Source organism: Ostrinia nubilalis, chromosome 21 (genome assembly GCF_963855985.1).
Source record: "Ostrinia nubilalis chromosome 21, ilOstNubi1.1, whole genome shotgun sequence".
Classification (NCBI taxonomy): Eukaryota; Metazoa; Arthropoda; class Insecta; order Lepidoptera; family Crambidae; genus Ostrinia; species Ostrinia nubilalis.
In genome coordinates, this window is record NC_087108.1 from 9,427,758 (window position 1) to 9,450,168 (window position 22,411).

The window sequence follows — 22,411 nt, forward strand, 5'->3', positions numbered from 1 at the left end:
ATTTTCTTCCAATCCTAAAACAAAATAAAATCATTTTAATTATTTACTCGGAAAACTTTAGGTATTACAGAGCACTAATTTAAAGTTTTATTGAGTAAAAGTGTAAAAGGAAAAGGTAAGTCGGACTATGAGTTTGTACAGTAATGACAATTATAAGTTTTTTGGTTTCTGCACACGCCGTGTAAAATTAAAAAAGAAAACAATCACAATTACTTTTAAAATAACAGCTTTAAATTTATTTACGAATGTAAAAATGAATTACCTTGTACAGGTGTGTAGCTTGCAGAACAGACCACACTTTCCATACGCTTACTTCAAGCCTTGCAGCTACGACTCTAATACTTGTAGTAGGGTCGTCTGTAAACTGTTCCAGTATTTGTTCCTCAATGGCCCGATTCGGATTGAAACGGTTGACACTCGGCTCACGCAAATTTAAGTTCCCAGTCTCTCGTAAGCGTCGGTAAGTATTGCCAAATGTTTGGTGGCTGGGTACTCGTCGGTTGGGATAGAGCGCTGCATAAATCCTCTGAGCTTCACGGCCGTTGGAATTGGCTCTTCCATACGCTAACATCATGTCTGCGTATTCCCGGCTGGTAAATTCAGCCATTGCAACAACAACAAAAGTTCCAATAACAAACAAAACTTAACAATCACGAATTTGAAACTACAAATGTACTTAACAAAAGTGAGTGCGTATTGCGTAATAGCGTTAGCAGAGGCGGTTGAGTCTCGACTGGCGCCATCTTAGGTAGGGTCTAGCGGGGTAACGTCAGCGCGGGGAAGGGGACAATTTTTACCTGCTTGTTTGCATTACAAAGTGTGTGGCGCTGTGAACAATAGACCTTTCATTGTTGTTAGAGCCGTTTTGCAAAAAGCGACCGGTTATCGAAATGAGTGAATAACTCCAGATAAGAAAAGGTTATCGACGTATTTGTTATACCGTTGGAAAGAGCATAAGCCGTAGATGTTTTTGTGAAATTGGAATCAATCTAATGCTCGTAGTTTTTTTATAAATCTAATACAAATGTGCCCTTAAATATTTTTTTTTCCTCGTTAATTAACTTTAAGAGCTCACAATTTTTTTTCCCCTTATTACTTGCACAAAATATTAATTTAATTGGAACATCTTGACAATACCAATTAAATAAAATCCACAACATTAGCAGTTTTTAGCAAACTGGCACTGTTTATTAAGTTTATGTGGTAAATTTTGACTATTTTTGTTGAAAATACAAAAAAATTTGTAAAAAAAAAATTTGTAAGTCAATAAATTTAAAATATTGCTGAGTAAGTTGTAAATGATCCCTTCTATCCGCTGTTCACCTATGTCCAACCCCCTACCAAACACCCTGTATAGTTATTTAATTTTTAGCGTTAAGAGTCGCATCTCAAACTAATTTGAAAATTATAAATAACTTGAAAAAATCGAACTGCCTAAGGCATCGTGGGTTCAATTCCCGCTTAGGCAGTTCGATTTTTTCAAGTTATTTATAATTTTTAAAAATATGACACATTATGTTAAAAGACCTAACTAAATCTCGAGCACAGTATATGGGCGTATTTGCGTTAAAACGTAATAACGATACATTAAACAACTTTTTCTAACTGATTTATTATTGATATAGCACATGATAACAATTAAAATAATTACATGCATAAATAAAGAGAGTAATCGCTTAAAATATTATATTTATGTTGTCATTTAAGTCTCTTTACGTTGAACAATATACATGAAATTATAGAAATGTGACGACGTAAAAGGGCAATGCGTAAAATCTCAAAATATATAAGAAAAATATAAAAATTGATAACAGCAGTAGCAAAAGCATTACATGTTAAGGCTAAATGTGAAATTTCATTAAATTCGTTTTAGTAGGTCAGAAGATATGACCCAAAAATATGGTTCTGGCCACTAAAATGGCTCTCCTGTAAAATTTACTTTTTTCACTTACGCCAGTATACGTAGGAGCCATCGCTATAGGCTATACAACATCACGCTACGATCAATAGGAGCAGAGCAACATTGAAAAATGTTGCGAAAACGGGTTCTCACGCGTACGAAGTCGCAGGCACAGCTAGTAAATATAATAATAAACTTCGCGAAATTACAAATTATGAAACGATACGGGTGAAGCAATTGGAAGTGGCTCAGCTAGTGCTAATAAGGACTACCCAAATCCTAGACAGCGCTGATTTGCAGTCACTCCCATTTCTCTTAACCCTCCGTGTACGAGGTGACTAAAAGTTACGTCCCGTACCAGGTGGGGTATGACACACCCCAATATACAAAGTGATAAAATTTTCATTCAACATTTTTTTAGGTGGAATTTAATATTTAATATTGATTATTTACGTATGCTAATTAGGTTTAAGAAATGCTCTGAGCTGAAAATATGTATTATAACATTTTATCATAAAAAAACAAAAAGACACAATTTCCGTTGTTCTTGTAATTTAGGAATCAGTTTCCTATGTATAATTTTTAATTAGTGCCTTTAATTATGACAACCGTTTTTATTTAACAAAGTACAAGTATTTACTTATAATTTAAAAGTAAATTAAAAACTGGAAGGGTATAAATTTGTTTTGATCATCGGTTTTCAATTTACCACAATTCTATTGAAAGAAAATGAGTATGCTCAATGCATAAAATGGGAGCGTAACAATTTTATTTATTTATAAAATATGTTATTCCATTTCAGTAGCCCATAAATTGTATCACCAAGTATAAATTGTAGCCCATAAGTGTATGTTCACATACATCTTCGGATCTCAGTACTAAACTTCCAGATTCGCACTAAAAGTCATCTCATTTGACTAAAAGTGCTTGAAAATTTCAGATACCGTAAAAATCACGAAAAATAATGTTTGTATTGAATTTTATTCAATTGACAAAGCTAAAAATATATAAATTACACCAAAACTGTTATAATTTTTTTAAAACTTTTTAACAACGTCCCGTACCAGGTGGGGTGTGTGACACCCACACGCACTTTAAAGGCATGTAACTCAGTTGGTAGTCACCGCTGGACTGATTTTGCAACGCTGATCGAAGCAGCAGTGTCATAATTCCAGCTACTGAGAATTTCAAATTCAGCACTTGCAAATTTTTTAAATTGTGGCTATTTTTAAAGGACTGGGGTGTGTCACACCCCACCTCGTACAGCGAGGGTTAAAAGCGTTTACGCCGTTTGGCGCAAAAACAGTACTTTTTCAACTCGTTACAATCATTAACCAGTAATACTACAAATATGTTATAGGCATAAATAGTTAGGCAATTTCGTCGTCTAAATAGTTAATTGAGAAAATATTGCGATTAGTTTACCATTTAAGAATTCTATCAAGATAAGTCCACACAGGTTTTGTAAATTTCCACTTTAGCGTCAGTTTACAAGCTGAATTTTTTATAAAAATACTGTGAAAACGATTTAACAAACATTTATATCCTATAGCATAGATCCTTGGGCAAATAGTTATCTGAGAAAATTTTTAGATTTAAGTATTTTACAATAAGAAATCACAAATTAAAAGAACGTGAAATACCCAAAAATCAAAGTGATTTTTTCACCAATATTCTTCCTTTATTCAACACAAAAATAGCTTAATATAATAGAAGAATATCTTATCTAAAATATTTACTTTGAAATTTAAAATAATTCATTGTAATTTCTTTTCTATGAGTATTTGAAAAGTACTATAAAACGCCGCGCACGAATCGTCAGTGTTGTTCTTGATACGGCAATTGCCGTAATATACGGCATTTAGGCATCTTAGGCACCATAAATACGGTATACGGCAGCTCTTCCATTACCGTATCAAAATATACGGCAATTCATTAAGGTAGAGTTTTATGAGTTTTTCATGAGTTTTAGTAAACAAAAAAAATATTTCATGTAATGGAACGCACTGACGGCTGAACCATTTAAGAACCTAGTAAGAGCAGCGGAGTAAATTTTACAGGAGCGCGAAAAAACACATTTTCGTTTACCATACTGGTATACTCAAACTTTTGAAAACTTTTTGATATTTATTTTGAAGCTTAATAATTTAACTATATATTTTACAATAAATTAATTAATTAACTTTTAAATAGCAAGTTTTATGGCCCTTACTAACACTCAAATGGTTTTCTTTTTTTTTTTACTTCGAAAAAACCAGAATCCAAACCTAGTATGAGCGTACTTACTAGGTTTTAAAATGGTTATTGGGGTCAGGGTCCATTTCAATCTTACCATAGGTCGGTCAAAACAGGAAGTGATCACCGAATGGTAAGAGGCACATTGAATATCAGACCCAAGCTGGAGAGGCGTCGACTGATGAAGTCTACGCTCCACCCAGCGCCCATCCAACTCCAAAACCCCGAAACCTTTCAGCTCGAGTTGCAAAATTGTTTCGAATGCCTAGGAGACTGTGAAAATGTGGACGGATACAATGACCGGTTCGTGGAAATTGTCCAAACGACTGGGTTTAAGTTCTTTAAAACCCGTCGTTCATAAGGAACCAAAAAGATCTCTGACCTCACCAATAAACTTATGGAAGAGAGACGGAACTTGGTTCTGCAATCCTCTGAAGATGCTGCTCAGTATCGGCATCTTAACAGACAGATCTCCAAGTCTTTGACTCACGACCTACGCCAATTTAATACAGATCGTATTAAAGAGGCGATTGAGCGTACCAAATTACCAGGCTCTAAAGTGTTCGCAAGGGATCTGTCTGTTGGCCAAAGCCAACTGACCAAGCTGAAGACCGAGGATGGCAGAGACATCTCGTTGTGGCCTGAGTTATTGGAAGAGGTTGAGAAGTTCTACGGACAACTACGATTGTATGTACACCTGTCACAAATCTAGCCGGAGAGCCAAGAGCTAGATTGACCCGACACTACATCGAAGATATCCCGGACATCAGTCTGTACGAGATTAGAATGGCTCTCAAACAGCTGAAAAACAACAAGGCACCGGGTGATGATGGAATCACGGCTGAGCTTCTGAAAGCAGGCGGAACGCCGGTAAAAGGATAGAGCTCGAGGGAAAAACGCCTATGGCATGGCACAGAAGTGTGGTGATACTCTTCTTCAAAAAAGACGACAAAATCTTGAAAAACTATCTCACTTCTGAGCCATGTCTACGTCCGAAACTATTCACCACCGCCCTGGAAGATGTTTTCAAGCTTCTGGACTGGAGCGGATTCGGCATAAATATCACCCACCTTCGTTTCGCGGAGGATATCGTAGTCATGGCTGAGACCGTATAGGATCTAAGCACAATGCTCGATGGCCTCAGTAGAGCCTCTCAACAAGTGGGTCTTAAAATGAACATGGACAAGATAAAAATCATGTCAAATGCCCGTGTTGTACCCACTCCTCTGAAGGTTGGAGACACTATACTCGAAGTTGTTGACAATTATGTATAGCTGGCACAAACAGTCCAGTTAGGTAGGTCCAACTTCGAGAAAGAGGTCAATCGTCGAATCCAACTCGGCTGGGCAGCGTTCGGGAAGCTTCGCGATATTCTCACGTCCGAAATACCGCAGTGTCTCAAGACAAAAGTCTTTGATCAGTGTGTGTTGCCAGTGATGCTAGGTTTGTGATGGTCGGTAGGGGGGTGGACACGTATTTTCATTTCCCAGTAAGGCACATTGACCATTATAAAACCTAGTATGTTCATGCACTTACTAGGTTTCGAAATGGTTTATGTTACTTACTGGTTTTTTAAAATGGTCAAATTGGGTTTGTGGTGTAGTTACTAGGTTTGGAGTCCCTTGCCTTTTAGGCTTCTAGTTGTTTGATCGCAATTTCTGTCTTTGTATTCGGTAGGTACCTTAATATTATGTAGCTTTATGATAAAAAACGAAAATCTGAAAACATGTCCCTTACTAGGTTCTTAAATGGTTCAGCAATTGTAAACCATATAAAAGAAACGTCAACAGAATTCAATCAAATGCAACCTTATCTCCGAGATATTAATGTCTAAAATGGTTAGTTCCTCATTTTGGTAGATTCTTCACTTTTATTCGGGTAGGTTCTAGGACTAAACTATTCAAAACCTTTAAAAGTGAAGAATAAAATAAGTAAGTTGAAAAGTAGTATACGCATCGCATAGTTACATAATACATCACTTGTATTTTTTTAATTTAAACCTTCCAAATAAACATTTTGTACAATACGGCAATTTTTCTTAGTTTTCCTTAAAAATACGGCAATTTTAGAATTAGAATACGGCAACCCTAAATTTGTCAGGAACAACACTGCGAATCGTTCAAATTCAGTCCGCCTCGAGGCGTTCCAGAGTGAGGTCACGTCGCTCGGTGCTCTGCTGACATGTGTCACGCGTACGTTGATCTTTGACAGGTAGCTGGACTTTTATAGTGTATCCGCAAAATCTTGGTGGTAGATTTTGCGATCACGTAGTAATTAAAATATTTTATTGTTATTTTTCATTACAGTCAATTTTTACAACAAATTCTATTTCAGACGTAATGAAAAATAAAATTTAAGTTATTTTTAGCGATGAAACGAATGACGAAAATTTGGAACAGCAAGTTATGTATGTATATTGTATACCTACTAATATTAAAAAGAGGAATAATACTAATAATTTATTTGCCATAAATAGGTGGTTACAGAATAGTTAATAGGAATTCTCTGCCAGCAGGGTCCCACCTAGTTGTAGGGGGAACATACACAACATATTACAGTCGGAAAATCTTTGCGGTAGGTACCTCGGATTGTAGTTAGTTGGACAGTGGTCATTTGACGGCCACTTGAATCGTCTCACCCCTAAGCTTTTGGCTACCGCCGGCGCACTAAGCCGGTTGATGCCTAATCTCGGAGGCCCGGCTGCACTGAGTCGCTGACTATATTTTGCGTCGCGCGTTATATGGTCCTATATGGGGCTCGAGTATGGCACAGTGCTGTGTAGTCGTGGAGCATCCTACAGTTTAAAAAAGCGCAACGCATGATATCACTGAGGCACAGGCTGAGGTAATTCGTGGATACCGCATAGTATCCGCAGTCCGTCTATTCCCGGTTGTGGACACTATGTCCCTACTGAGGATAAATGGGAAAAAAAATATTGTCATTAGCGGCGGCGTATAACAATCCTACTAATATTATAAATGCGAAAGTTTGGATGTCTGGATGTTTGTTACTCTTTCACCCAAAAAGTACTGAACGGATTTTGTTGAAACTTTACAGTATTATTGTTTATAAACCAGAGGTGGAATTGTGTAAAGCAATCGTTATCATTTGACAGTTCATAACGTACGATTATTCTGTCAAACGCTTTGTTTAACTGACTTTATCGTACGTTATGAACTGTCAAATGATTAAGATTGCTTTACACAATTCCACCTCTGATTAACATAATTATAGGCTATAATTTATGACGATATGTGACAAATAAATTTCAATAAATAAATAAGACGTGTCTAAAAAGGGCAATCTATCGTCATTGGTTAAAATCTACAGCGCTGGACAAACTACTGTTTTTGACGTTCGTAAATATTCATGCGGGTGAAGCCGTGAAACGCCATCTATCAACATGATATCAAACAACAGATTTTACGAACTAAGGAGTAAAACGAGGTCCACGCGTACGAATTATTAACAAAATTAATCATATTTGTATTCATCTGGTCTTACTTGACTTTTACTTTAAGTATGTCATGCACGATGACATTTGCGTCAATATTTGTGTACGTCCCCACTAGGCATAATTGGGATGTATTTTTCTAATTTGTCATAAGCTGTGAGAAAGCCTGTAGCTACAACTGGGAAAGTATGTGTCACCACTGGTGACAATCGATATTATTTATGCCATTTATCCTCAGTGGCGACAAAGCTAGTGTCGACAACCGAGAATAGACGCCAGTTGCGAGGTGACCATAGGTCCCAAGGGGAAATGTACGTGTACGTGCACCACGAGAGATGGAAACCAAAAGGTAGAGGCTTGAGGATCTAGGCCCTAGAGTGCTGAAGGGTACGCCTGGCCGGCAGCCAAATTTTACGTCGCACCATAGAGGCAGTTCTGCCTGTATTAGAGGAGTGGGTGCGACGGCATGATCGCCTCACACAAAGGGCGACCCAGGTTCTACCGGGCCATGGGTGCTTCGGGCCATTCCTCCACCGTATAGGCCGAGAGCCTGTAGATGGTTGTCAGTTAACAATGCAGTCTTGGCACGTGAGTCACCGCAGCAGACTGACACGCTCCAACAGTGCCCAGCCTAAGCGAACGAGCAGCGGTTGGAAATGACCTCTCCCTACCAATCGGGAAGAGGCGTGAGATAGATAGATAAATTGTTTATTTTTTGTTGTAACACACTTTTTTTTAATGCTTTTAACACACACATTATGTATAGTTGTTATTGAAATTCAATTCAATATTGAAATAAAGTTAGTTAGTCAAGAAACACACTAGGTGACACCACTGGTATTTTGTTACACAGGTTAGTAATAATTTCAACAGTTGCAACATAACAAAAGTGACAAAACAACATAAGATAAAGATGACTAGCGTTTCAAATAGTTCCCTGCATCAGAGTGATGTGTGCCGCAGCGATGCAAAAAGCAAAGAGCTCAGTATAGCAGAACACTGATTTTCAGCTTTTGCTAGAGAACGCATGAAGCGTACAGGTACGGTATGAACCCGCTCGCTTTCGGAAACAATATCTACATTAGTATAAAATATATGATGAGACAAATAATCTTATGGTATAGTGTGCTTACTTTCTGTGAAAGTGTTCTTTCACAGAAAGAAGCAGTGGAAAGGGGGAGCGAGAGGCCTCAGCCGACACTCCGGTTATCCGCCGCCGACACCCTGGGCGCAAGAGGACAGCTTATGGTCTCCAACTGTCCCTTCCTAACAGGCCTCGGTCGCTAGACATGGAGGTGTCTGGTGGCGGCTAAGGACGAATGCTACAGGCAACAGCCAATGGCGATGTCCCGCGTTCCATCATATCACTCATATGGATCATGGCAGAAACAGTCAGGTTTTTAGTGGGTGTAGGGGCTACCCACCTTCTGGTAGGAAGAACCCCACATAACCCACTAGCTGCCCCCGCAGCTGGTGGGTATGAAATGTTATGCATTTTCCGGATAAAAAAAGAATAGTAAACAGGAAAAGTTTGTTTTGAATAGAACCGATTTGAAAAAATCTCTCACCATTAAAATTCAAATTTTTTTCTGCTGAACATAACGTAAGTGCGCCTATTAACGACCCCCCAAAATTTGTATTCTATTACCGCCCTATTTTTCTTTCTTTCATAAAATACATAATAACAGGTTCCAGAAAACACGTTACCTAAAAAATATCTAGATATGTTTATTGACTATCAAAACGATTAAAGTTTGTGTTCGTAAATAACCAGTAAACGGAGTTATTTGACATAAAATGGGACGCGCCCGCAACAGACGCACTTTTCATACAGACGCGCTTCCAACTACTTAAGATGCACCTTGTTATTAATTAGCGATTTTAACACATTTAAAATGAGTATACCAACATGTTTTTGCATAACAATATTAATTCGTACTTTAGTTTCCTTAATAAACCCTCAATATAGCCCTCTCGCTGTATTTTTGTGGCTTAAATACAATTTTAAATAAGGGCGGTAATAGAAACACTTTTCATAATTTGGTTCCTAATAACGACCCATGGCGTTGTTAGAATTTTGATAAAGTTTTTTATTTTAGTATTTATATCTTTAACCACGCATTTAACCTCCATTTTGTTGTCTTGATCGATTCATAAGAATATTTCACATAATTAAATCAATTAACGCCATACGTTAATTGTCATAGGTTTGGCATAAAACTACAATGAACATTAAAGAATATCTCTAATAATGTATGACAATAGATTTTATAAAAACCTGTTAAATTCTAATTAGTACCTATTTGATATAAAATAAAACCTAATAAAAATGATACTTCACTGATCACGTCTTCATTAAAGTAGATATTTTAGCTGGTTACTGTTTTCTTTTTACGGTCGCTAATAGAATAAAGTAATGTTCATACTTAATTCTATTACCGCCTCATAACTATAACGCCACCTGCGAAGACTTATAAGCCTGTATTTTGTATATAACTAACATTTATGACATGACACCAAACCAATCATGCGTTACTACAACTACTATGTAACTTTTTAAGATATTTTGAATAATAAAAAAATATTTAAAATAATTATACAGACCGTGTCCATTGTCCATAGTTTAAATTAAAATACACAATTACACACAATTAAAATAAAAAACATATGAAAATGATAGTCAAATTAAAAATAAAATATTAAATGAATATTTAATTTTATTAAAACTCAAATATAGTTTAAATAATGACCCCCACTACTCACTAGAACACCGGGTACCGCGTAATCAAGTATAATAGAGGAATTTATTATTCTACTATTTTTGCTTGATTTATTTATTTATTTTCGAGAAGCGTGTCTTTTCTCTTTTAATAATAAAAAAAAATTGACTTAAAAAAAAACAAATTTAATTAAAACTAAAAGCAAAACAAATTTAACGTCAAAAAATCAAGTGGTTCCCGAGCCTCTGAGCGGGAATCGAACCCGTGCCTCTTGGAATATACCCAATTGAAGAGCAATATTCTTAGCGGTCGGTAATAGAAACAGAAAAAACGTTAATAGAAACACACCTCGTCTATAGGTCGGAAATAGAAACAACTGCTTTTTCAGATTAAATTGCTATTTATTAACCCTCGCTGTACGAGGTGGGGTGTGACCTCAGATCATAGAAAGAGAATAGATATGAAGTCGCGCGTAACTACAACGAGAACCAGTGTCCCCACATTTCCCCCACCACAGCTCCCACACACACATTCAACTGTGTAAAAACAAAGCGACTGAGAGTCTACGACAACATGTGCAACCGGCTTAAAAGTGCTGTGATTGGCCAGAAGGCGTGCCTTATGGCCAATCAATGGCCGCGTGACGTGACGCACACTTTGAAAAAAGCAATTAGAGAGAAGAAAGATAAAATGGAGTCGATAAGATATCGATACTTTAAATCCTGGGGGCAAGGCTCGAAATTGGTTTAAAAAATGCTTGTATGAAAACCTTTTTATTATTATACGTTATTATTATGTTCTTTAACGATTTTTGCATAAAGGAGTCAGTTCCATTTTGTATGGACAAAAAACTCAGAATCAATTATTGGGACTAAATGAAGTTACCTTATATTAATTTACCCCAACCAAAGCTCAATGTCGTTATCGATGGAGTATAGAAGTTATAGACTGACAAATTTTGTATGAAAAGTCATAGGTTAAGTAGGTACTTGCGATTTTTACCAGTATTTACAATATTGGTAATATATTATTATTAACTTTAATAATAATAACAGGATCACTGTAATTATTATTAACTACTATCGCGCATTAACTTTTTAATTATGGCGAAATTCGTACCGCCTATGTTTATCAAAAATAATGCCTATATTAGGCTTTCAACTAGCTCTTATAGTAATTACATAGTTGACAGTTACTAATCCCTTCTACTATTGTTATTGTTTTTGTAAAAACTTAAAAATCGCAAGCAACTCATGATTTTTTCATTCAAAATTAGAAAATAGAAAATAATAATTTACTTCTATTTATCGATAATAGGAAACCGTATTAGAACACGAGCCCTGCACTATGTTACGACCGGCACATGCGGCCGTACTGTGTATTTTCACGCGTCAGTGGATATCGGAAGAAATAAAATACATTGCGCAGTAGTTACGCATGACATAAAGTGGTTGCTAACTAAATCGTCAATGTACAACGTGTTTGAATTTTTATCACCACTAATTTCGATATCGCAGTAAATGTCACGGCACTGAATTCGTTCGTAAAAATGTTTAGTTTTTTTATTTATAAGCAAAATACCAATGGATTTGCAATACTTACATGTGGTAAATGACTTCATTGTTCCTGTAGTTCTTCGTTTCACTTATGTTATTGCACGTTACGACGCATTATCCAACAATATCGGAGAACATTTCCTCAGTACGACTGAATCGCGACTAACCTGGCGTCGCGGGCGATGTTCGTTTCTGGGCATATCGCGGAGACACGCGCCACGCCCCCGTTTCACATCTATTCCCTTCTATGATCTGAGGGTGTGACACACCCCAGTCCTTTAAAAATAGCCACAATTTAAAAAATTTGCAAGTGCTGCATTTGAAATTCTCAGTAGCTGGAATTATGACACTGCTGCTTCGATCAGCGTTGGAAAATCAGTCCAGCGGTGACTACCAACTGAGTTACATGCCTTTAAAGTGCGTGTGGGTGTCACACACCCCACCTGGTACGGGACGTTGTTAAAAAGTTTAAAAAAAAATCTAACCCTTCCAGTTTTTAATTTACTTTTAAATTATAAGTAAATACTTGTACTTTGTTAAATAAAAACGGTTGTCATAATTAAAGGCACTAATTTAAAATTATACATAGGAAACTGATTCCTAAATTACAAGAACAACGGAAAATGTGTCTTTTTGTTTTTTTATGATAAAAATGTTATAATACATATTTTCAGCTCAGAACATTTCTTAAACCTAATTAGCATACGTAAATAATCAATATTAAATATTAAATTCCACCTAAAAAAATGTTGAATGAAAATTTTATCACTTTGTATATTGGGGTGTGTCATACCCCACCTGGTACGGGACGTAACTTTTAGTCACCTCGTACACGGAGGGTTAATTATTGTGTGATTGAATACTAATTTTTACTACTTGAATTCAAAGATTACTTCATCATTGTTATAAATAAATTAAAGTGTCTTTTCTATCACCACGTCTTATATCTAATTTTCTAACGTTTATCCGAAGTGAGCTTAAACTGGCGGTAATAGGCGCATTTACGTTAGGCTGTATAAAATATTCTCAAAATAGTAAAAAAAACTTTGATCAACTACTATTTGATAAAGAATTTACGTATTTATTATTGATTAGGACTAATGTATACCATTATTTATAATTATGGAGTCGGTGTTGGAAGATTTGAAGATTTTATAGTTTCCTTGAGCTGTCACTTGACAGCCTGGCACACTTTTACGATGGTGGATCAAAGTATTTTGGTTTGACTATAGAGCGTGAGAACACGCACACAGTCATCATTATTTTAGTGTGAATAAAACTAGCATCGAAATTACCTAAACTTGACATGCCACGCTAGACGTAAACGCTCTTAATGAGTTAATTGTGAAATGGCTGTAGCCTTTAAATACTTGACAAGCTCTTTAGCGACTAAGAATCTGCTAAATGCGAGTCTAATTAAACACTATGAAACGGAACAATTATTAAGTAAATTTTTGGATTATTGAAATACATCATGGCTCATAATATGCTAGCCGAATCGTACAAATAAGGAACCCTATCGTATCTAAAGAAGTTAACTTTCTTGTCTAGTCTAGTCAGTTGTTCTTAGCAATGAGTTACATTGTATGTCTCTTTTCTGCGTAGCAGTGGCTCATTATTTCCTTAGAGCGGCTCCACACGTTGGCCCCAACTTCGCCCAACGATTAATCTAAAAAGTAGTATTGGCAGCAATATTGGACGAGTGACGTTGGGACCAACGTTGGAGCCAACTTGCGGAACCTTAATGTGTTTGCCCCTCTTTTTGAACTAGGCATTCTGTCTCGTGTGTCATTATGAATAGTGTTCAAAGTTGATTGTCACACAGAGCTCGATCGCTGATGTAAAAAGGCTCTCCTTAAGGTGTTTGCCATTCTGTTTGAACTAGATATTCTGTCCTGTGTCATTAAGAATAGAGTTGAAAGTTGTATTGTCTGGGCTTGATAGCTGATATAAAAAGGCTCTTATTGTTATGTTATGTAGAGGTGACATTCGCTTGCAGGGCTCGTAGAGTTGAAAGTTGTATTGTCACCGGGCTCGATCGCTGATGTAAAAAGGCTCTTATTGTTATGATAATATAGAGTTGACATTCGCTTGCAGTGCTCGTAGAGTTGAAAGTTGTATTGTCACCGGGCTCGATAGCTGGTATAAAAAGGCTCTTATTGTTATGATATATACTGACAGTAGCTTCACAGTTCATTTATGAAAACCTTTTATATGTTCGCAAAAATATAGAGCAATTTACTAGAAAGAGTGATTTACACAAGTTCAATACAAGAAACAAAAATAAACTTGCCGTTCCAAATTTCAGACTGCACAAGATTGGTAATTCATTTATGGGGAAATGTATTAAACTTTTCAATAAATTACCACAAACTGTTGTAGAATTGCCCATTCATAAATTTAAAGCACATATCAAAAGCACCTTAATGAAAAAGGGCTACTATAAAGTTGATGATTATAATATAAAAGATAAAAATGTTTGGAATGTTTAACTACCTAGCTCGCATCAATACTTATGACTATAATTTGTATATTTTAAAGACTGTAAAACCTTGAAAAGGAGGCTGACAATAGTGACTGAGTTTCTTGCGCTGCTTCTTCTCAGCACTGGCCCATTTATTGTCCCGAAGCAGTGGTAGGGTTAATATTTGGACGTGTAAAAGCGCTTTTTAAAAGCCTATTTGCAAAAAAATAAATGAATTTTATGAATTTTATTGTTATGATATATAGAGGTGACATTCGCTCGCAGGGCTCGCGGCTGACGTACTTCCACTGCTCGCTGCTGGGCTACTTCCTGGGGCTGCTGACGGCCACGGTGTCGGCCGAGGTGTTCAAGGCGGCGCAGCCCGCGCTGCTCTACCTCGTGCCCTTCACGCTGCTGCCGCTGCTCACCATGGCCTACGTCAAGGTGGGGAACTCAAGTACTCGTACACACTTCCAGACTACAATGGACTTTCAGTAAAAAAAAACTCAGTAAAACTCATTTATTTCTGTAAGTAGGCTTTAAAAAAGCACATTTACACGTCCCAGTATTAACCTTACCACTGCTTCAGGACAATAAATGGGCCTAATGTCCTTTAAAATAAGGTCGAAAATCAATTGAGCCACTTTTTATCTTTAATTGGGATAACACCCTCATACCTCGTGCCCTTCACGCTGCTGCCGCTGCTCACCATGGCCTACGTCAAGGTGGGCTCCATTTTATGGCTTTGGTATAAGGTCGAAAATCAATGAGGGTTTTCGCGATTGAAGGATCCGCCAGATGGCGATACGTGGACGCGGGGTCCAAATGCTGCATGATTGATTATTTTTGACATGACATTGACAGATATGTCAAAATCCACCAATCATGCAGCATTTGGACCTCCCGTCTACGTATTGCCATCTGGCGGATCCTTCAAATGCATGATTGATTATTTTTGACATGACATTGACAGATAAATGTCAAAATCCACCAATCATGCAGCATTTGGACCTCCCGTCTACGTATTGCCATCTGGCGGATTTTTCAATCGCGAAAACCCTCATTGGGATAACACCCTCATACCTCGTGCCCTTCACGCCGCTGCCGCTACTCACCATGGCCTACGTCAAGGTGGGCTCAGTTTTATGGCTTTGGTATAAGGTCGAAAATCAATGAGGGTTTTCGCGATTGAAAAATCCGCCAGATGGCAATACGTAAACGAAAGGTCCAAATGCTGCATGATTGGTTATTTTTGACATGACATTGACAGATATGTCAAAATCCACCAATCATGCAGCATTTGGACCTCCCGTCTACGTATTGCCATCTGGCGGATTTTTCAATCGCGAAAACCCTCATTGGGATAACACCCTCATACCACGTGCCCTTCACGCCGCTGCCGCTGCTCACCATGCCCTACGTCAAGGTGGGGAACTCAAGTACTCGTACACAGTTCCAGACTACAATGGACTTTGAACTTAATGTTCTTTAAAATAAGGTCGAAAATCAATTGAGCCACTTTTTATCTTTAATTGGGATAACACCCTCATACCTCGTGCCCTTCACGCCGCTGCCGCTGCTCACCATGGCCTACGTCAAGGTGGGGAACTCAAGTACTCGTACACAGTTCCAGACTACAATGGACCTTGAACTTAATGTCTTTTAAAATAAGGTCGAAAATCAATTGAGCCACTTTTTATCTTTAATTGGGATAACACCCTCATACCTCGTGTCCTTCACGCTGCTGCCGCTGCTCACCATGGCCTACGTCAAGGTGGGTTCAATTTTATGGCTTTGGTATAAGGTCGAAAATCAATTGAAGCACTTTCATAACATGGTAACAGTCCGCTACTCGAGACATGCGGTTGACAATGACATTGTTCACTTGCAAATTGGATATAGATGACCTACTGAACACTGAACTGTCCCACCAAACTCATTGACAGGGGGGCGCCACCATCGTTCAACTAACGCGTTTAACACGTTGATGTACACAAGAGTGCAGGACCCGATAAAATACCACCGTTATTCCTAAAAAGGTGCGCATCAGTGATGGCCTATCCGCTGACTGAAATCTTCAATAAATCCTTATCTACTGGCATATTTCCCGAGGAATGGAAAAAGGCACGCATTGTCCCTATCTTCAAGAGTGGCGAGCGTGAAAATGTTAAAAACTATAGGCCTATTTCCATCTTGTCCGCTATGTCTAAACTCTTCGAATCCCTAATATGCCCAATTCTTACTAACTATACAAAAAACATGATAAGCGATCAACAGCACGGCTTCCGGGAAAAAAAATCTGTTACTAGCAATCTTTTCTCCTACACCAACTCACTGATTGGGGAAATTGATTCGGGTGGACAGGTGGACTCAATATATACGGATTTTAGCAGTGCGTTTGATAAAGTAGACCACTTGACATTATTGAGTAAGTTGGAAAAGTCGTATGGTATAGCGGATCCTTTCTTGTCATGGTTTGAATCATACCTTGCTGGCCGTACCCAGTCTGTAGTCGTGAGCGGGCATGAGTCGTATAGCTATAAGGCAACTTCTGGAGTTCCCCAGGGTTCCCACCTAGATCCTGTACTGTTCGTAATTTTTGTGAATGACGTAAAATGATCTTAAACGTGGCAAAATGTCACCATATAACTTTCACTAAAAAAAGAATCCCTCTTCAGACCTCTTACTCAATAAATGGTTCTCAGGTTGGCAGGGTTGATGAGATAAGAGATTTGGGTGTCATCCTGGATAAAAAGTTATCATTCATATCGCACTATAATAACATCGTCAACCGGGCTTCCCGTATGCTTGGCTTCCTCAAACGTGCCACAAAAGATTTTCGTCGAATTGACGCCAAAATAGCTCTCTATAATTCCCTTGTTGGGTCTATTCTCGAATTCAGCAGCATAGTATGGAATCCTTTTTTCAACACACACATCAACAGAATAGAAAGAATAAACCGCTCTTTCACGCGACATCGAGCGTTTGTCAGTCGCGGTCAGATTACCGTGCACAACAGCTATGAAGAACGACGTCTTGATTTCTTCAAAATGCAGAAACTATGCGACCGTCGCAAGACGCTAGACTTACTTTTCTTATACAAACTTCTCAACGGCATGGTAGTTTCCCAAGACTCACTTGAAAAAATTCGTTTTCGTGTTCCAAGGCAAAGTTCTCGCCATCTCTGTAGAGACCTCTTTCACATCCCCTTGTGCAAAACTAAGTTAGGCCAACACTCGCCACTTAACAGGTTGTGTGCAACGTATAATAAAGCGGTGGCTGGCAACCCAGACACAGACACCGGTCTTGACGTTTTCGGTGACAGCCTCCCTAAATTTAAGTCAAAACTCAAGCCTGTATTCGGAACGACTTAGGCACCGAACAAAATGAACAATTACTAAGTCCTTTATATTGTTCGGTGCTTAAACTCTAGACTCTATTAAATTGATTTTTGTTTTTACTAGTGTATAATTACCCTAACATTGCAAAAAGAAATGCTGTGTATACCTGTAATTGAGGTCATATACGTATCATGTGTTAAACCATGTTAAAATGTATGAACTGTATTGTGTATGTGACTTTGTTGGTGTACCTAATAAATAAATAAATAAACTATAGTTTCTAACATGGCAAAAATCGAAACCAGCGATCCGGTATTGACGGTGGCGCCCCCCTGTCAATGTCACGGGACAGTTCAGTGTATTAGGTCAATACCGATCCCTCAGCGAAATGAGTGTCAATTTTTTTTTTTAATTCGGCTTGTGATAAATCTCTCGCGTTACTCTTCAACTTCAGTTCCAACTTAACAATGTGTTTTAGGTCCGGTTTCCACCAAGGCGGAGTGGAGCGGAAAATGTTTTGAATAACCAATCAGATTTTCTGGTTTCTTGTATAATTAAATCCGATTGGTTATTCAAAACACTTCTCCACTCTACCTTGGTGGAAACCGAGCCTTAAAGTATCTCGCCATAGATCTTGGATAGTACAACAGAAAAGATAGATAAAGAACAAATAGCTTCTCCATTTACAAAAAAGATGTACTTTTCAAGCCAGTATCAATTTCCCAGGGCGACCTAAGAAGAATGTGGAGCGAGCCGTTCATAGCGCCGCCCAACGGCAAGCCCGGCGCCGAGTTCGACGTGTGACTGCCCTCCGGCACGCCCACCGCACGACTGCGCAGGCTAAACTGAACCCTACGCGCATTGGAGAACGTTCATTTTGCAAGCTCGACTCGCTCTCGCGAGGTATGGATACGGTTGATAATAATAATTATTTCTCGACTATGCCACTTATAGCTGCGACTGTTAAACCTTTATAGGCACTGGCTCTGTTAGCAACATGGTATCGCCTTACCTTAAAGTCGAATAGCAAAAATGCTCTGCCGTGCTCTTTAAAGGATTAATACCCGCATGTCGATATCGAAGTAGGTTTTCCAACGCCGTGTCCGCAAAGAAAACCTAAATGTGGTTAACATAAATGCATATAAAAAGTTCATTTATAATGTTACGAAAACTTGGCATGGCCAAGATATTGCAATATTTAACTTTATGTGATCCCTAATGCATGTTATTACTTTAGACTTTTTTGGCAAAGGCTTATTCGATAAGAGTTGGCTCAAGCGGAAAGTACAAGATTATTGACATTGTATCTGCGCCATTGTCATCGCTATAAAATGGCTTCTATTTCTTGTTATATTACAAAATGTTTACACTCAACTTATTAACTTTAGCAGACTATTTATGTATCCCCACCGCCTTAAAAATCATTTTCGCATCTCACACGTTTTTGTATTTTCAATGATATTATTCAAAGGAAAACCTTCTGCTGTACTTATATTTTCAGTCAAATCAATCAAAACAATTAACATTTAATTTAAATACGTAAATACCTATGTGTGCATGGCAAATAGAAACTGTTTTGTAAACATGTTTATATTATTGTATTTATATTTGTTAAATGAGTCTATTGTAAGTTGTGCAGCAAGTTTATTATAAAACTTACGGCAAATATTATGTTGACCTTCGCATGCAGTTAAAGTCAAGTTGAGAATGTACTGTTTTCATATTTGAAGTTAAATTGTTTCTTAGTTCGATCCTGTGCATTCTAATGGTAGTTAAGGCCACGATGAGCGAGTCTGTGCTCTCCTCGCACGAGAATTGATACGTTCTACTCTAAGACGTAAGTGTATGTTTAGGTTAGTTGATACGCTTTTGTTTCTATAAGAGCAATTCTATCAGACAGAAAGTTACATCACAGGGTAACTTTAAGAACTCTATTAGCTAAGTAACAGGACCACTGCACAGAACTCGCGCCCACTTTAGCCACAAGTCACAAAGACGTGTCTCTTATGTATTTTAAAAGATTTATAAACACCAAATGATGTTTATCTGATCCAATATCAGGGACTTGTGGTGTAATTGGACCTTAAACTCTAGTATAATCTACGACAGTGATATTGTAGCTATCGTATAAATACTCATTTTGTAGCATTTTCGTATCTTGTCCATTTTGTACTATTTCTTTGTTTTGTGTGAAGTTGAAATATGTTTTGAATTGAACAACCGTAATTGAAAACTCAAATAGTGCCAAATGTGGTACGAAACTAATAATAATAATATTGGCGTTCAAAATATCAGAATATATTTCAGCATTCAGTCCTTTGGTGTGCCTACGAGGTTACGACTTCATCTCGTAGGAAGCTTACATGAGTCTCCCTAGAGCAAATGAACAATTGCAAATTATGATGTAGGTTAGATCTTTCTATGAATCTCATTTGCGTGTAAAACGAATATTTGATATTTTTATAACCTAATATCAGAGAATAGGTATGTTATCCACATTTGTTTTGGGCTTTAACATACACCATTTTGTTCTATACAGTAATACTTTGTTGTCACTGCCTTAGACTGATGTTTTCAATGAAGATTTTTTCTATATGTTAAATGGAGTATTATAGACAAATATTAGTCTAAAGACCTAGGGTAAGTTAAGTACTAACTATTGTTGTTATTATTATAACAACTGGATTGTTGTTGTAAATTATTTGATTGAATTTAATAAAACAAGTTTAAGACACTACATCGTAAGACATAGCTGTACTTGGTATGTGTGATTTGATTTTTCTAAACTACTTTTTATAACAATTTTTGATTTATTTTTAATTAGCTTATTATTTTTGTACTAAGCGATTGTTACAACTAAGTTTGTTTTTAATATGTGTAAGTTACATATGAGTAATAGTGTTGAGCAGTATTTCTAAAATCAAGTGATATAATTTTATTGAGGCTTAATGTTCGATTGTAACAACTAGTATGCATTGTGAAACTATGTGAATTTGAAAAGTACTTTAAAATCGCAATTTTCTGTCAGTAAGCATTGAATGTTGTATTCGTCTACAATTTGAAGAGTGTAATTTAAATACTTTTCGGTGTATTTTTTAGATATTTATATTCAATCACAGACCGGTGTTTCCATGAAGTGATGTACATACATACATAAAGAGTAATGATGTTATAGTGTAAGTTACATCACCCATTTCGAAAATATGTAAATATTGCCCACACATGATCACCTATCTACAAAATTGGGAAAATGCATTTAATATTTTTATGTGTATTTATGAGAGTGTATTGCTAGCAATACTTAATAAAAATATTAAATGAAATTATTAAAATTGTATTATTTGTTTACACCTTAGATATAAAATGCAAGTAAATATACAGTAAAAGTGAGTGATTGAAAGTTCAACATAAGATTCCATAAAAACAAGTTCTGTAATAAATAAAACAATAGGTTAAATAATAAAATTAATTATTTATTTGCTTCCACTTCCTTGTTAGTGTCTCTTTTTTGGATAAATCTTAATTGTTTCTTCTTCATCCTCTTCAGTTTTGCTGTGTTTGTAATCACTTGCACCACTTCAGACTTGCGTTTATTTTCTTCTGCTTTTTGTATGTTTAGTCGTCTCCGCTCCTTTCGCTCGGCCTCCTTAGTTTTTAACTGTTCAATCACTTGCTTGGATAACTCTTTTGTTCGTTTAAGCTCTAAACGTAGTGATGTCTTCTTTTGGAAGTCTTGTCGGAGACCTTTAGTTTTGTTTATTGAAGAAAATCTGAAAACAATACCATTATTCACTTTAACGTTAAAGACTTATTATTTATCATCATTTCAGCCATAGGACGTCCCCTACTGAACATAAGCCTCCCCCAATGCTTACCATATTGGTCGATTGATAGATTATTGTGGTTATAGTAACATTCTTGATTAGCAACAGTAATATAGCTATAATAACATACTTCTCTTTTTTGGACTTCCAGAATCTACCAGACTTTGGTTTTCCACGGATTTCATTAGTATTGGTCTTATCCGACGACATAACCTCATTGTCTTCAGGAGAAACTTCATTTTCTTGACCTTTTTTAATGTTTGATATGATAGACGTTACATCAACACTTGCTTCGTTAGCCATATTTAAATCTTTGCTAAGAAATGGAAAAGCAATTGGTGTTTATTTGTAAAAAATTACACGTTTCGCATGTATCGACGATTTATTTATCTGTCAAAACTCAAATGACATTTTCAGTCAAACAAAAAAGTCAAAATCACATGGGCCATGGCATTTCATGGCAATGGCATAAACAGCCACAGACTTTATAGATGCGTGTGGAATAAAATAAGCACACCGGTTATGCGTTAGCCTATAATTTAAACAATCTAAAAAATAATATTGTCAATGTCAAATAGTGCTACCGAATAATCGATTTTAAATTCAATAAATCAATATGTCCACGACGTACTAATTCGATTGAATGGATATCCACAGTCCACATAGCTAATTTATAGTATCTTTCTGTGCTCTTTGACCACTGATACACCCACGTGAATAATTTTGCAAAAAACTTGAAAAAAAAAAAGCCATTCATGATACAATACTTATATTCGCAAGTAATCACAATTACAAATACCTAAATAGCCATTGCAAAATAATCTCCAATCCATCCAACACAAGTAACAGTCTCAAATATTTGAAAAGTCCGATTGCAAATCGAAATTAATAATAATTAAATTAAACACAATCGATTG

At 36.9% G+C, this 22,411-nt stretch overlaps 2 protein-coding genes across 2 annotated transcripts in view; one reads left to right on the forward strand and one right to left on the reverse strand.

Moving 5' to 3' along the window:
* LOC135082341 (signal peptide peptidase-like 3) overlaps nucleotides 1-21,007 on the forward strand; it is a 38,063-nt gene extending 17,056 nt beyond the window's left edge. The window contains exons 9-10 of the mRNA XM_063977130.1: nucleotides 14,615-14,773; nucleotides 18,397-21,007. Coding sequence (XP_063833200.1) covers nucleotides 14,615-14,773; nucleotides 18,397-18,474 — 237 coding nt within the window. The 3' untranslated portion in view covers nucleotides 18,475-21,007. The remainder of the gene's footprint in view (nucleotides 1-14,614; nucleotides 14,774-18,396) is intronic.
* Nucleotides 21,008-21,122: 115 nt separating this feature from the next.
* On the reverse strand, nucleotides 21,123-21,917 carry LOC135082343 (coiled-coil domain-containing protein 86). Its single transcript, XM_063977133.1, has 2 exons — nucleotides 21,625-21,917; nucleotides 21,123-21,440 (listed from the first exon to the last, which is right to left on the reverse strand). The coding sequence occupies exons 1-2, from the start codon at nucleotides 21,795-21,797 to the stop codon at nucleotides 21,140-21,142; spliced, it is 474 nt and encodes a 157-aa protein (XP_063833203.1). The 5' UTR covers nucleotides 21,798-21,917; the 3' UTR covers nucleotides 21,123-21,139.
* Between the last annotated feature and the right edge of the window lie 494 nt (nucleotides 21,918-22,411).